General features: G+C 42.6%; 1 protein-coding gene across 1 annotated transcript in view; it reads right to left on the bottom strand.

Annotated features, from left to right (window-relative positions):
- Nucleotides 1–329: 329 nt before the first annotated feature.
- LOC135504840 (serine/threonine-protein kinase tousled-like 2) overlaps nt 330–15,276 on the bottom strand; it is a 28,844-nt gene continuing 13,897 nt past the window's right edge. The window contains exons 6-19 of the mRNA XM_064923733.1: nt 14,973–15,065; nt 13,925–14,035; nt 13,088–13,224; nt 12,705–12,917; nt 10,128–10,194; nt 9,873–9,970; nt 9,219–9,300; nt 8,722–8,813; nt 8,092–8,181; nt 7,761–7,930; nt 4,888–5,026; nt 3,706–3,817; nt 3,266–3,373; nt 330–1,376 (exon numbers count right to left, since the gene is read on the bottom strand). Coding sequence (XP_064779805.1) covers nt 1,197–1,376; nt 3,266–3,373; nt 3,706–3,817; nt 4,888–5,026; nt 7,761–7,930; nt 8,092–8,181; nt 8,722–8,813; nt 9,219–9,300; nt 9,873–9,970; nt 10,128–10,194; nt 12,705–12,917; nt 13,088–13,224; nt 13,925–14,035; nt 14,973–15,065 — 1,692 coding nt within the window. The 3' untranslated portion in view covers nt 330–1,196. The remainder of the gene's footprint in view (nt 1,377–3,265; nt 3,374–3,705; nt 3,818–4,887; nt 5,027–7,760; nt 7,931–8,091; nt 8,182–8,721; nt 8,814–9,218; nt 9,301–9,872; nt 9,971–10,127; nt 10,195–12,704; nt 12,918–13,087; nt 13,225–13,924; nt 14,036–14,972; nt 15,066–15,276) is intronic.

Below are 15,276 nucleotides of genomic sequence, written 5' to 3'. Positions count from 1 at the left end.
GGAAAAAGTCAAGTGGCATGAATACTTTCTGAATGCACTTTGAGATTGGCTCTTCAGGCAGTTTTTGGGTTGCTAGCCTTGTAAGTAGCACGTAACTAGCTCTGTATGGATGTGTATATTTGAGTATTACCAGTTAGGCTATTCTGCTTTCCTCTGGTAAACCACACACCTATGCTCAAGCTGAAATGATGTTTCACAATATACTAAAATAAACTTTGCTATTATTTAAGTCATGTTGGAATTTAGATTGTTATACTGCACAATTTGCAATGAATGAGAATTATCTTTGACGTAACTCCTTGCTAACAAACCACAAAGTCATACCAAAAGTTGGTGTAATGGTTTATATGCATTTCTATTAAGTCTCTCCCTCTACATTTTGAGGGAAAGCCTCATGAAAAAAATAGACAAGTAAATTCCCAATCCAATATCCAAGAAAATATTTAAATCTGCTCAAATCAGTCAAAAGTGACAATCCTAGTGAAAATGACCGCTTTCTTTAACTTGTCAGTGTAAACCTAACAGTGTTGTATCAGCCAGGCATGCTTTCAACTTAGGTCATCAGAAATAGAAACTCCCCTATCATGAGCCCTTCAAAAAAGTTCATGGCTCACCATTGGGGGGGGGGGTGTAATGGATTATATTATTAGGAAATACCGAGTTCAACTTACGATACAACTTAAGCAAAAACATTTTTAAAAGCTTCTCTCTCTCTCAAAACAAATGGAATGGATATGTAGGAAAATGGTGCCGACAGATAGGGCTGCCATGCTTCTAGCTTACAAGCATTTCGCTACACCCGCAATAACATCTGCTAAACATGTGTATGTGACAAATACAAATTGATTTGAGCTGTTTGGTTTTCCTGAACACAACACACACACTAACTTCAGTCCATTTTCCTATAGCCCTCTGAAGCAGCCCACTGGTCAGAGCAAGGTCTTTCTCTTCTTTGTGGCAGGGGTGTGTACATGTACGTGGACAGCCACTGGGTCTTACAGAAAAGCCATAGACTGGCACTGCCCCTTCATGTCTTAGGAGGGGTGGGGATAGGGAGGTCACTTCAGATAATCCTCCTCCATCCTTTAGTATGTTTTGACCCCCTCCATCCTCCTTCCCCCGTCCCACTATCCAGAAGGGAGGGCGTTTGAGTAATGTGGCCCCCACAGGGGTCTTCTGGGGTGGCTTTGGGTGCCTCAGTTCGAGGCACTGCTGTTGTAGGCGCTGGAGGTGGAGGGTGTGGAGCCCGGCACCAACGGCCCAGCTCCAGTGGCCAGGGCCTTGCGGAAGGGGGGCATGAGGAAGGGGTCTTGGGCCAGCTGCAGCACGTCGATGCGCTCCTCCTTGCGGTAGGCCAGGCAGCGGCGGATAAAGGCCTGATGGAGAGAGAGATAAAGGCACCGAAGTGAGATGTTTATTTGTATTTTTAGAAGGTCGATCAGCTTTAATATTGCATATAGATTGTGGCATCCATCAATGTAATTGTCTGGATCATTTCCAAATCCACCCCCCCCCCCCACACACACACACATATTCAGGGTTTGTCTTTATTTTTACTATTTTCTACATTGTAGAATAATAGTGATGATAAACTATGAAATAACATATGGAATCATGTAGTAACCCAAAAAGTGTTAAACAAATCAAAATATATTTTAGATTCTTCAAAGTAGTCACACTTTGCCTTGATGACAGCATTGCATTCTCTCAACCAGCTTCATGAGTTAGTCACCTGGAATGCATTTCAATTAACAGGTGCACCTTGTTAAGTTACATTTGTGGAATTTCTTTCCTTCTTAATACGTTTGAGCCAATCAGTTGTGTTGTGAGAAAGTAGGGGTGGTATACAGAAGATAGCCCTATTTGGTAAAAGACCAAGTCCATATTATCGCAAGAACGACAAAAATAAGCAAAGAGAAATGACAATCCATCATTACTTTAAGACATGAAGGTCAGTCAATATGGAACATTTCAATAACTTTTTTAATTTCTTCAAGTGCAGTCGCAAAAACCAAGCGCTATGACGACACTGGCTCTCATGAGGACCGCCACAGGAAAGGAAGAGTTACTTCTGCTGCACAGGATGAGTTCATTAGAGTTAACTGCACCTCAGATTGCAGCCAAAATAAATGCTTCACAGAGTTCAAGTAACAGACATCTCAACATCAACTGTGTGAATCAGGCCTTCATGGTCGAATTGCTGCATAGAAACCACTACTACAAGGACACCAATAAGAAGAAGACTTGATTGGGCAAGAAACACAAAGTCCAAATTTGAGATTTCTGGTTCCAACCACTGTCTTTGTGAGATGCGGTGTGGGTGAACGGATGATCTCCGCATGTGTGGTTCTCACCATGAGGCATGGAGGTGTGAAGGTTTGGGGGTGCTTTTCTGGTGAATTCAAGGCAAACTTCACCAGCATGGCTACCACAGCGATACGCCATCCCATCTGGTTTGTGCTTAGTGGGACTATCAATTGTTTTTCAACAGCACAGTGGCCCAAAACACAACTCCAGGCTGTGTAAGGGCTATTTGACCAAGAAGGAGAGTGATGGTGCTGCATTAGGTGACCTGGTCTCCACAATCACCCGACCTCAACTCAATTCAGATGGTTTGGGATGAGTTGGACCGCAGAGTGAAGGAAAAGCAGCCAACAAGTGCTCAGCATATGTGGGAATTCCTTCAAGACTGTTGGAAAAGCATTCCAGGTGTAGCTGGTTGAGAGAATGCCAAGAGTGTGCAAAGCTGTCATCAAGGCAAAGGGTGGCTACTTTGAAGAAGTAGCCAATTTGTTTAACACTTTTTTGGTTGCTACATGAATCCACATGTTATTTCATAGTTTTGATGTCTTCACTATTATTCTACAATGTAGAAAATAAAAATAAAGAAACCCTTAAATGAGTAGGTGTGTCCAAACTTTTGACTGGTACTGTGTGTGTGAGATAGTTATATATATTTTTAAATAGGCAAAAATAATGGGGAGATTTGATTATCCAATGTCAAGTCCTAGTTGGAGATCAGATACACCCTCCTACCCTGAAACACACACACTGTGACCAAATCTTTTGAATATTTTGTGACAAGTTAAAGGAATGGTGGATGGTTCACTGAAGATACAATTCAATCTGGGAAAATGATTGTAAAGGGAAGGGAGGTTGATTCCATGGTTTAGCTGACTTTGAGAGTGAGTGTGTGTGCATGGAGACAGAATGTTTGTGTGCATGCAAACGTATGCGTGTGGGTTTACAAATGCGTGTTGCGTACCTTGGCTTCTGTGGTGACCACAGGTTTGGGGGGAAACTGCACCTCTTTGGCTTTCAGTATGGTGTTCTCCTGCAAGATGTCCTGCTGGGACTGGTTGTGTCCAAATGGCTGGAGAGAGGAATAAAATGAAAGAGATTTACAGAGGGAGACAAAAGCGATAGAGTGGGGAAAATAGGCAGGACTTCTTTGAAAGACTACAAACTCCAAGACTTTCAAGATCATTGTTGCTTGAGAAGGACAAAAGGAGAAAGGTCGAAGGGACTAGCAAATAAATACTTCAAAGTGTAAAGTTTCCATAGCCTCGCTAGAACAGCTGGTTCTAGAGTAACGTTTCAGAGGGTGACGTTTGTCAGGAACGATATTAGCAAGACACCGCAAGGACGCACAGCGTTGCGAAGGGGAATCCATTCAAGCGTTCTACTTGAGCGTGGTATGTTTACCTTGCGTCCGTAGAGGCTCTGGTAGAAGATGACCCCCACCGACCACACATCCACCTTGTTGGAGATCTTGGGGGGTTCCTTGCCGACCACAAAACACTCTGGGGGCAGGTACCTGCAGAGGGGGCATTATAAATTAGTAATGTATACTAAACAAATATTTAAAACGCAACATATAAAGTGTTGCTCTCGTGTTTCACGAGCGGATTTAAAAAGAACCCAGAAATGTTCCATGCGCAAACTGTTAGAAACCGTGTCAGGGAATGACATCAGTGTGCTCCTCTTGATCCTCATCAGGGTCTTGACCTTATTGCAGTTTGGCGTCGTAAAAGACTTCAGTGGGCAAATCTTCGCCTTCGATTGCCACTGGCTCCCTGGAGAAGTGTGCACTTCAAGGACGAATCCCAGGTTTCAACTGTACCAGACAGATGTCAGTATAGCGTCGTGTGGGTGAGAAGTTTGCTATGGGCAGGAATAAGCTACGGACAATGAACACAATTGCATTTTATCTTTGGCAATTTGAATGGACAGAGATACCATGATAAGATCCTGAGGCCCATTGTCGTGCCATTCATCCACCGCCATGTCAGCCCTGTGTCGCAATGATCTGTACACAATTCCTGGAAGCTGAAAATGTCCCAGCTCTTCCCCCATTGAGCTTGTTTGGGATGCTCTGGATCGACAGCGCGTTCCAGTTCCCGCCAATATCCAGCAACTTTGTACAGCCATTTGGAGAGCGGGACAACATTGCACAGGCCACAATCAACAGCCTGAACAACTCTATGCGAAGGAGCTGTGTCGCGCTGTATGAAGCAAATGGTGATCACACCAGACACTGACTGACTGGTTTACTGATCCACGCACCTACCTTACATTTTAAATTAAAAAAAAAAAAGGTACAGTATCTGTGATCTACAGATGCATATCTGTATTCCCGGTCATGTGAAATCCATAGATTACACCCTAATGAACTTCGATTGACTGATTTCCCAATATGATTTCCCAATTCCCAAAATGTTTTGAAATGATTGCATGTCGTTTTTTTCTTTGTTTCTCCATTGTAGATTGAGTGTGTGAATGTTAAAAAGTTTCCAATGCTGGCTGTTGTATGTGTGTTTTTGCTTGAGCACGCGTATGTGTGCTTGCATGGATATGTACGCTTGCAAGTGTGTGTAAAGTGCGTACCAGTAAGTCCCTGCTCCCTGGGAGGTCAGCTCCATCCCGTCCACAGAGTTGTAGCTGTCGTCATCCATGATCTTGGACAGGCCGAAGTCGGTGATCTTGATCTCGCCGCACGCCGTGCCGTTCACCAAGAGGATGTTGCCTATAGAGAGAGAGAGAGAGATGGGAAATGTAGTGAAACGCATAACACACATTGTGATGCATCTTTTGATTGAGGTTTTTTTGTGGTAAGCAGTTAATTGTATTTCAGCGGGTAGTAGCCCCGAAATACAGTATTAGCCCACGGAGAGAAGCACAAGATTAATCAACTTTCTAAAGGTCAGAGTTTTCCCTGTTAGTTAACAATATCAACGTTTCCCTTTACTGTGGAATTTGTGATCAAATCAACAATAGCCACTTTCAACACAACATACCGAAACAAAAACAAACTATGCAAGAGATTTTGTTGTAGGCAGAACACATTGGAATAGGATTCTATTGCATTGACATGCACAATTCAGCACGTACTCTACATAGACCAGACCAGTGCGGCATAACCAATCAGAGCTGCAGTGGGCCTACATGCAAATAAACCATTGCCATGTATGGATCTGTGCCACTTACTTTGAACTGGACTGTTTACACCATGAGCGGTTGTGAGTAGATGCGCTTGTTTTGAGATCAAAGCAGGAACTGCATGTAGCCATGTGCACATTTTGTTAATATTCTTTGCTAGTTAGGGTTAGCCCAGTTATAGATGATTTGTAGTCGGCAATAAGGGAGTGTACATTTCTAGTCATCAAATCGAGTCAGGTAAAGAGCTTTTGTCTTAAATGGACATCTCTAGGGTACGTGGGACATTAGCGTCCCACCTGGCCAACATCCAGTGAAATTGCAGAGCGAGAATTCAAAATACAGAATTGTAAATATTTAACATTCTTGAAAATACACATGCAATATGTAAAATTAAAGCTAGACTTCTTGTTAATCCAGCCACGGTGTCAGATTTCAAAAAGGCTTTACGGCGAAAGCAAACCATGCGATGACCCCATGAAACAAACACAGACAATCATATTTCATCCCGCCAGGCACGAAACAAAACTGAGAAATAACGATATAATTCATGCCTTACCTTTGAAGATCTTTTTATTTTTTTACGTAAATAATCAATCAAATTTAAGACAGGATAAATTGTGTTCAATACTAGAGGAAAACAAAGTGTAGCGAGCTTTCAGGTCACGCACCTCTATCAAAACAGTACACTTCACACTACCCTCGTTCTAAAAATAAATAAAAAATTCTCTGGATGGATTGAGCTTGGGGTTTCGCCTGCCAAATAAGTTATGTTATACTCACAGACATCATTCAAACAGTTTTAGAAACTTCAGAGTGTTTTCTATCAAATACTACCAATTATATGCATATCCTAGGCCTGAGTAGGCCTGAGTAGCAGGCAGTTTACTTTGGGCACCTCAGTCATCCAAACTTTTGAATACTGCCCCCTACCCAGAAGAAGTTAAATGGCCAGTGTTGTATTTTGAGACAGGCTTGAATAAGCTAAGTAGCCAATAGGCAGAGGGTAGCATAATTTGTCTCATTCTCTGTAATAATGGTATAGGAATAACTCATTTTATTTGGTAAAGTGGTTTCTTGCATCAAAACAACATTTTCAGTCAACTCCTTGTCTGAAAGGACAAGTGGATAAACAGGTTAATGTCAAGCCCAGCATGTCTTTTTCAAAAGACTCATGGCCTGTAGGCCTGCATCAAACACCACACATTGGCTGTTACTGTAGGCTGAATGATAGGGTTTCTATTTCCATATTAAAATGTTATGGGATTCATTTTCTCCATTGTTTTTCATGTTAGGCCACTCTGGTAGGCCTACATTATGATCAAATAGCCACAGTAGTCTGCTTGGTCACTTAAAACGGTTACAACCTCAGTGTTCACAGAAACCACACGCTGGAAGTTGCACAGAATTTTCACAACGTTCAAGTTTGCGCTCAGCGGACCTGAAATTAGCTTAATGCTGAAAACATTTTGAGGGAATATTGCATATGATGAATACATTTTACCTTTATTTGGTGTGTATGCTACAAAATACTATTAAAAAAGGGAATACTGCCTCCCGGGTGGCGCAGTGGACGAGGGCGCTGTACTGCAGCGCCAGCTGTGCCACCAGAGACCCTGAGTTCGCGCCCAGGCTCTGTCGTCACCGGCCGCGACCGGGAGGTCCGTGGGGCGACACACAATTGGCCTAGCGTCGTCTGGGTTAGGGAGAGCTTGGCCGGTAGGGATATCCTTATCTCATCGCGCACCAGCGACTCCTGTGGCGGGCCGGGCGCAGTGCGCGCTAACCAAGGTTGCCAGGTGCACAGTGTTTCGTCCGCCACATTGGTGCGGCTGGCTTCCAGGTTGGATGCGTGCTGTGAAGCAGTGCAGCTTGGTTGGGTTGTGTATCGGAGGATGCATGACTTTCAACCTTCGTCTCACCCGAGCCCGTATGGGAGTTGTAGCAATGAGACAAGACAGTAGCTACCACGAAATTGGGGAGAAAAAGGGGTAAAATAAATAAATTAATTAATAATTTAAAAATAAATTTAAAAAAAGGCTAACTTAAAACCCAGATATGCTTGGACACAGCAGGGTCAAACAATCAAATACTTTCAAATCAGCTGCGTTCAATTTAGTTTGCAAGTAAAACTAATGGAATAGTATCAAAGGTGAAAAATCCAAGCTAAATCTCGCGCACCTCAAATACTGTCAAGTGTTTGACACACACACATATTTGACCCGGTCACTCCTGTACAGCTCAAGCCTACTCCTGTTAGGATTAGGGTTATCAGGGGCAGGTTAGAGTAAGGGTTGTCAGGAGCTGACCGTGGCCTGACTGACCTGGCTTGAGGTCATAGTGGATGATGGGCGGACGGATCTCGTTGAGGTATTTGAGGGCGTTGACGATCTGCATGATGATGGAGCGGCCCTCCTTCTCAGACATCAGCTTGTGCTGCTTCAGGTAGAAGTCCAGGTCGTTGCCCTCGCAGAACTCCAGCACTGTGCAGAACCTGGGGAAGAGAACACAGAGTGAAGCCGTATAAAATTAGGAGAAAAAAATAGAATAATGGAAGTCACCATACAGACACCAAACTAAGGGCTAAATTGACTATGAATAAAAGCATGGATGAAAGTTCCTATCCATCCATGGGTTAGTGATGGAGTGACTTACGAGTCTGTGTCAAGTGAGAAGTAGTCATACAGTTTGACTATTCGGGGATGGTCCAGTTCCTTGTGGATCCTGTACTCTCTGCAGGCATGCCTGAAACAAACATGGATGCACTACGGTCAAACACTGTAGTGACTCAACACAACACACACACACACACAATGTCTACAGTGTCGGACCTAAGCATTCACATGAAGACACACAGCCGAGAACATCTTGGAAAATCCCTTCAACCGGATAATGGATGTACAGATTAAGGGGGTATTACATCAACCATCCAAGGAGTTTGTGTGTGATTTATGTTAAACTATTATTTTATGGGCTGATTAAAATATTTAAAAACATTGCCAACGACTGAGGTAGCGGAGTTGGAGGCAACATTTTCTATACGCAAAACAACTGATTTAATCTTTACATTTTTCTTGGATGATATCTATGAGAAGGCAGAAATGATTTACTCAAATCTAAAGTAAAAAGCGAGAAACTGTGTTGTATATGATACAACCGGCAACAGCAGCACATCAAACTTGTTTTCCATAAAGTGCTTTCCAGTCTACTTCAAATTATTATTCTGTGTGCAGAGACGCCTGTTTGGCGGACACAAAATGTCAGTCAAGCCACAGGTTTCTTTACTTGTGGTAGTTCTCCTTCTTCTCGTCCCTCCAGTTCTTGTTGAGCTGGTGGATCTTAACCGCCACGTATCTTTGCTCCGTTAGGTCAAAGGCCTAGGGATGAACACAGAGTCAGACCAAAACAATGTTATAGAGCAATATTCAGTTGATTACATGTATGGACTTAGGGTGCCTTTCGTAAATTGCCTCCAGTGTTAGAGTGCGCTCTGGGTCGTTTCGTAAATTCAGAGCGTTGTCAGATTGTCCGTTCACTCGGAGCGCATAGAGGGCACACTGGATGCTCTGGCCAAGGAGTAGGGTTAATCTGAGGGTTCTCAAGTTAACTGGCTTAAATTGGCTAGTTTGCTAGCTACTTCCAGAAACAAAATCAGACAACACCTCACTCTGACCATTTTACTCACCCTAGCAGAGCTGGTTAGACTGTTTTCATGTTATATAGGTTCAGCGACAAAGCTGGTTGCAAAAAGTTTACTGACACCAAGACTAAAAAGTGGTCACCTTGTAAACTTCACTGAAGCCACCTCGTCCCAGTAGATATAATAGCAGGTATCGATCGTTCAACGTGGGGTGGTCTTTAAATCTGATGAGAGGGGGGAGACCACTGGTCAGTTTCTGAATGAGGATTGAGCAAAGGAACAGGTACATGCTACTTTCCAGGAGGATAAACATACAACTGGACAGTCCACTCCAAAATGTTCTGTACTCTTGCTGGTCCTGGAGAGCTACAAGATGTGCTGACTTTTGCTCCACTAACCCACTAGATTCAAATAATCAAGGTCTTCAATCTGCAGGTTGGCATTTATTGTCATAAATCTTGCCCCGGAGGCAGCTCTGCAGAGTGGTCACTACCTGGCATGGCCACAAAGTCAACATATCGAATTTTAACCCCAACCACTCTGATGCTCAACCCTAACCTTAAATTATGGTTACATTTTTGTTTTCACGAATGTTTACAATATAGCCAATTATGACTTTACAGCTGGCCCAGCAAGCGGAAATCTCTCAGTTCTGCCTCCAGGGCAAGATTCATGACAAACATCAACCTGCCTTCAATCTTCAGGACCATGATAAGATAATTCTACTTGTAGTGAGAACGAGTTTGGTAATTGGAATGGAATACAGAAAAAGAGAGGAAGGCCAAGGGGAGCGTACGTGGAGTTGTCCTCGTTGTGGATCCTCTTCAACTCCCGGATGTGAAGGTTCCTGACGCGCTCCAACCTCTCCAGCTCTGCCTGGATCTCTGCCTCCTCCTACAGGAAACACACACACACACACACACACACACACACTTGTTAGTCACTCAGTATCACACACTCTTCATATAACAATCATGTCTAATGACTGTACTGTTTGGATTTATTGTGTATTGCATTTCCCCGGTTTCTTTTCAGCGGAGACGGACAGTACCTTCTTTAGATGCCCAAGCCGGAGTTTGAAAATCTCCTCCTGCTCGTGATATTCTGCAAGTGACAACCTGTGTGGTTCAAAGACAAAAGGGGCAACTATAAAACAAAGTAATCTTCTTTCGGTTTTCTTCCCTATTGAAGACTGCCTCAGGCGCTAAATCAATGGACCAGCTACACCTGTGTGGAAGCTTGCTGTTCAGCACCTGAACAACTTGGATGTGCATATTTGACGCTTGTTGGATTCTAGCTTGAAATATCTTTATTCATGCTACCTTACTAGAACTTATTGATTACTTTCCAAGTATAATGAATGTACATGTTTGTGTCAGTGGAGGGTGGATAAGAACTAGGTGTATGGAAAGTTACTGAGTGAGACAAATGGGGAGGAGGCAGGACGTTTACAGTCGGTCAAACATGTTATTGTTAAATCTCATGGGTCCTATGGAGGAAGGCAAAGGGCAACAGTCTGGTTTTAGTTACTGATAAGGTAGGACAGCCATGGAGTAAGGAGGAGTGAGGAATTTGGGCCGAGGTCAGGACAGATGGATGAAGTGAGAAGGAACAGTTCTGTTACACACATATACGCCCACCAAGGTTCTAACAGGGAGGCGTGGCCATGACTACACCAGTGAGAGGAACCAATTAAGTTCCTGACTAGCAATCGAGAAGTATTGGCTGTCTAGATGTGTAAGGATTTGACTCTGCCTAGTAGGAGGGTATAAATATATGTGCTTGTGTAAAAATGTTGTCTTTACAGCTATATGACCCAGTGTGTGAATAAACTTGATTTGAGCTTTTCCTAGTCATCCGTTTGAGTTTTTAACTCTGTTAAGAACCTAACACCCTCTTCATTAATGGCTCTCCCACACACACTGTGATTTTTTGTAAAGGCTAATCTCTTCTGATATCCTCCACTTTAAGAGAGAAAGAACAGCTGGTACATTTTGAAGATTTGCTATCAGAAGAGTGCTCACACTTTGGGACTCTATCCGTGTCATTTCCACTATTATGAATAAAAGTTGATTTTATTTCATCATTCAAAATAGCAGATTCAAACAAAATGAATGGCTTATTTTTCAAATCTGTCATAATGTATACGTTCTCGTCGGCCAAAAATGGCTGTTAATAAAGCGCAGTCCAATTCTGATATTTTGCCACTAACTAGTATTTTGACCAAATCAGATTAGTGCTTTGCCAATAATTGGACAAAAGATCAGAGTGGCATACCACATTAGAAGCTAAATCCACTTAGGTTTTTCAAAAGCTAGCCAGCTTCAGTTAGTGTCACATTCCAGCTCAGGATTCATCCGTATTACGACGGTGGATATTGTCGCAGATCATCCATTCTGTTGACCAGATACTCAAGCGGCCGCTCTAACAATTCAATTAAATGTCTTCAAAAACGGAAGGCAGTCGGGAGGAAAGATCAGGTGGGAGTTGGACCATTCTAGCCAATGAGAGGGCAGATGCGCATGTGAATAGACAACTCTGATATAAAGTGTTTTTTTCCTCCTCAAAGTTGCAGGGATGTCATGGGTCTTACTTATATCAATACACTAGTAACAATCTAAACATTACAAAACATCTATTTATTCAAATAAGCCTCACGTAGCAAATAAGCCATTGCAATTTTCTGGGACCAAATTTGACATGCTCTCAATGACCTCCATATACAAAAACGTCTTGCTTGGTTAGTGGGAAAAAAATTAAATAAGATGCACCACCTTCTGGAGAAGATTTTGGGCCCAGTTATCCCACTCGGTTCGCCTTAGTCGTCTTCCTCAAATGACGCAATCTTTGTAAAAGGTAGGAAATCTGATTTCATTGGTCTTCAACTCGCAGCTCAGACACTTCATTCAGGATAAATGGAGTTAGCCTGCCCCAGAGCAGGTTCGTTTCGAAGGTTTCTTTGCCATAGACATTTACCTGGCTAAAAGGTGAGACATTTTCATGGTACCGGTTATCCCAAGTACTCAGAGTTGAACAAAGTTACCTTGCCAACGCCCGCAGAACTGTGCCAGAAAATTCAGACATTTGGTGTTGTCCGGAGCTCGCAAGTGCAATAAATTGGATGTCGTTGACCCTGCCATACTGTGACTCATGAGCTCCCGTTTTTCACGAACGACCTAAAGATCATGAAAAACAGCTGCGACACATGAATCGTGCCACTATCGTTCCAAACTCTTACTGTGGGGGCTTGGCATAAGTCAACGACACTGGCCAAATCAACCCCTAGACCCTCTGCACTTGTGGAGATCTGAGAGGATTTAACAGGTGTAAGCAATATTGTAATAGCTTCAACTTGTCCTCTAATAAGCTAGGTGGAAGTTTCCCCATATTGCCTATATATATCAAATCGTCTAAAATTCCTAAATGGGCATTGGGACACCCTTTCCCTATATCTGTGTCATGTTCATAAGGACACTCAAGGGTAAACATTTTGCAATAGAAAATGAGAAGGAGCCTTTCTTATTGGACAAGTTTGTGTAGTCCCTCCCCGTTTTCCTTTGTTTTATTCCATTTTGTTCCTAATGAACATGACCCACAAAGATAAGCCAGAGGTACAATTCGTCCTTACGCTTCGTTGTCTTGTCCGTTGGTCTTGCTCTTGCGTTTGTTGTTACCGGAGCTGTTGGGGGCGATTGGAGGCTCCATGGTGTTGGGGGTGGTGAGGAGGGTGAGGCTCTGGGCCGTTGTGGTGGTGGTGGTGGTGGTAGAAGGCTTCCTCTTACCCAGCAGCTTCCTCTGTCTCTCTATGTCCTCCCTCTGAGAGTTTATCCTCTCCTGCTGCCTGGGAACACACACAGAGGCAGACACAATGAGGGGCAATGAGGATGGCACAGTGCTGGGCCATTGAAATCATAGTCCTATTTATTTCTATGCATTAGGAGTAAAGTGTATGTATGTGTGACTCTAAGCTGTGTGTGTTCACTTGAAGAGGTTGTGTGTGTGTGTACTGACTTGATGAGGTTCTGGAAGGCATATCCGTCGGTCCACTGCTCGGTGAAGGAGGCTCCGTGTCTCACGGTGGTGAAGTGGCCCAGTCGCAGGCGGTCCTGCATGCTTTTGTCCCGGCACGTCCTCTTCTCCTGCTTCGACTGGACAAACACCGCTGATTACAATTATTTACTTCTAATCAGGGTCTGATTTTGACCTATGACACCAGGTGAGTAGAATCTCCGGCCAATTGATTAAAATGGCAATTCCGCCACTTTTCAACCTCAATCAATATCTCCAGCACCATATCAGTTTCTACACATGTGAAAACAGCGTGTTCCTATGATCTATGGTAAAAAAATAATAATAAAATAAATAAATAAAAGAGTTCCTAAAAAAATGGTTCTGTGAAGTAAGAAAAACAGTGTTTTTCAAAACCTGCAATATGTTTCTAGCCAGAAGGAGGATATTTTCTTTCTCTCCACATCTCCGTGAAACTCATGTTGGAAAATCACTGTTTTAACTTTTGATGACATCATCGGGTAGAACTTAACTTTATATATTTTCTCCCTACAAAACATAGAAATGCACCTTTTTACATATGTAGACACTGGTATTGTGCTGGAGATAACGAACATGAGATTGTAAAGTGGTGGAATTGCCATTTAACTACCAGGTAGTTTGGACCTCCAAGGGTTAGAATTTACCTTGAGCCAGGTTGTGCTTCTTCTGCGGTGTGAACAGACCCTTATGCCACTCGGTATCAATTTTGCAGTACTGCTCGTTTTTAAGTTTAACCATATCAGTTTGTTGTATTGGACATTTAGAACCAAGGGTGTCCATGGAAATACAGACACGCACCTTCTCGATAAGCAGCTTTTTGCTCATGGTCACACACTTGTTGAGGCGCTCCTTGTACCGCTCCAGCGCCCTCTGCTGCTCGTCTATCTGGCGCCGCAGGTCACAGTTAGCCTAAAAAAAAAGAACCCTGTTAGGAATTTTATGAACAATGACTAAACAATATCTACATTTTAAATAGAACTATAACTAAATAAACTCTACTCTGTTTTATTATATCTGATTAATAATATTCATTCATAAGGAAGGGATTGTGTAGATTGAAACAGGGGGTAATTAAACATAATAAATACCATTCCAGCTAGGTTGGGGAGGAAATGGATTGTGGGTTTTAAGTAAGCAGAAAGGATCGTTAACCTATGGTTGAACCGACTCAACTTAGCTTTGGGATGTTTAGATAAGGCAGCGAGTGTTTTCCTGGGTTTTCCATTATCTGGAACTGTCTTCTAAATAGTGATGGATGAAGGTGAAGATTCCAGAAATGAATCTTGATAAGTGTGTGTCTGGAGTGAGCGAGCGAGGGGGTTGGGATAAACTTTTTAACCTGTTTTGTCCTGGTCAATAGGAGGAAGAACATTTTATAACCTATGACGTCATATTTTGTATATAAACTGTTGTTTTTGGTACAATGGCAGAGAGCTCCGAGAATAAATACTATTATCTAATTTTGGTAAGACTGGTCTCTGTCTATTTTATGCAAATAGGAATCTTACAAATTCTTATAAAATAGACTGAGTGATTTAATTAATGTGCACATTTAGGAATTATGAAATTCCAATGACACCTGTGTTTGTATACAGTAGTAATTTTGCCTCCCTAGTTATCAGACACCTACAGCTACTATCACAGTAACTACCCAACATCATTCGACAATTACTTTGAGATGTATATAGATTATTATATATTTTTTTTAAAGGTAAACTCAGATGATGTGCAAATAAACAAGCAACGTTTTGGTCACATTAAACATTTTGGATTCCCCTACAGTTTTTCTTCTAACGGGTAACTCCAATGCCGTATAAAGAGATAAAGATGTGAAACAATGTCTTACCCTCAATAAGTCGTCTATCCGTCCTTCCTTCTTCTCTAGGTCAGAGTTCTTGTTGTTCTCTAATGCTGTCAGCTTCTCAAGCGTCAAGTCAGACTGGGGTGTGTGTGAGAGAGTGAGTGAGTGGGAGGAGAGAGAGACAGAGAAAAAGCGAGGGAGAGAGAAAAAGAGATGGGAAAAGAGAGGGAGGAGAGAGATTAGTACAAAAGGCACCAATGACAGAAGGGACAATCCATCCATCAATAGGGTTGATTAATCAACAAATGCGTAGTTAGGCTGGTGGTCAATAACCAGCTTTCCAATTATT

This window comes from Oncorhynchus masou, chromosome 18, assembly GCF_036934945.1.
Source record: "Oncorhynchus masou masou isolate Uvic2021 chromosome 18, UVic_Omas_1.1, whole genome shotgun sequence".
NCBI classification, from domain to species: Eukaryota; Metazoa; Chordata; class Actinopteri; order Salmoniformes; family Salmonidae; genus Oncorhynchus; species Oncorhynchus masou.
Note: the sequence above shows the minus strand (reverse complement) of the source record. Positions and strands in the feature narration are given on the sequence as shown.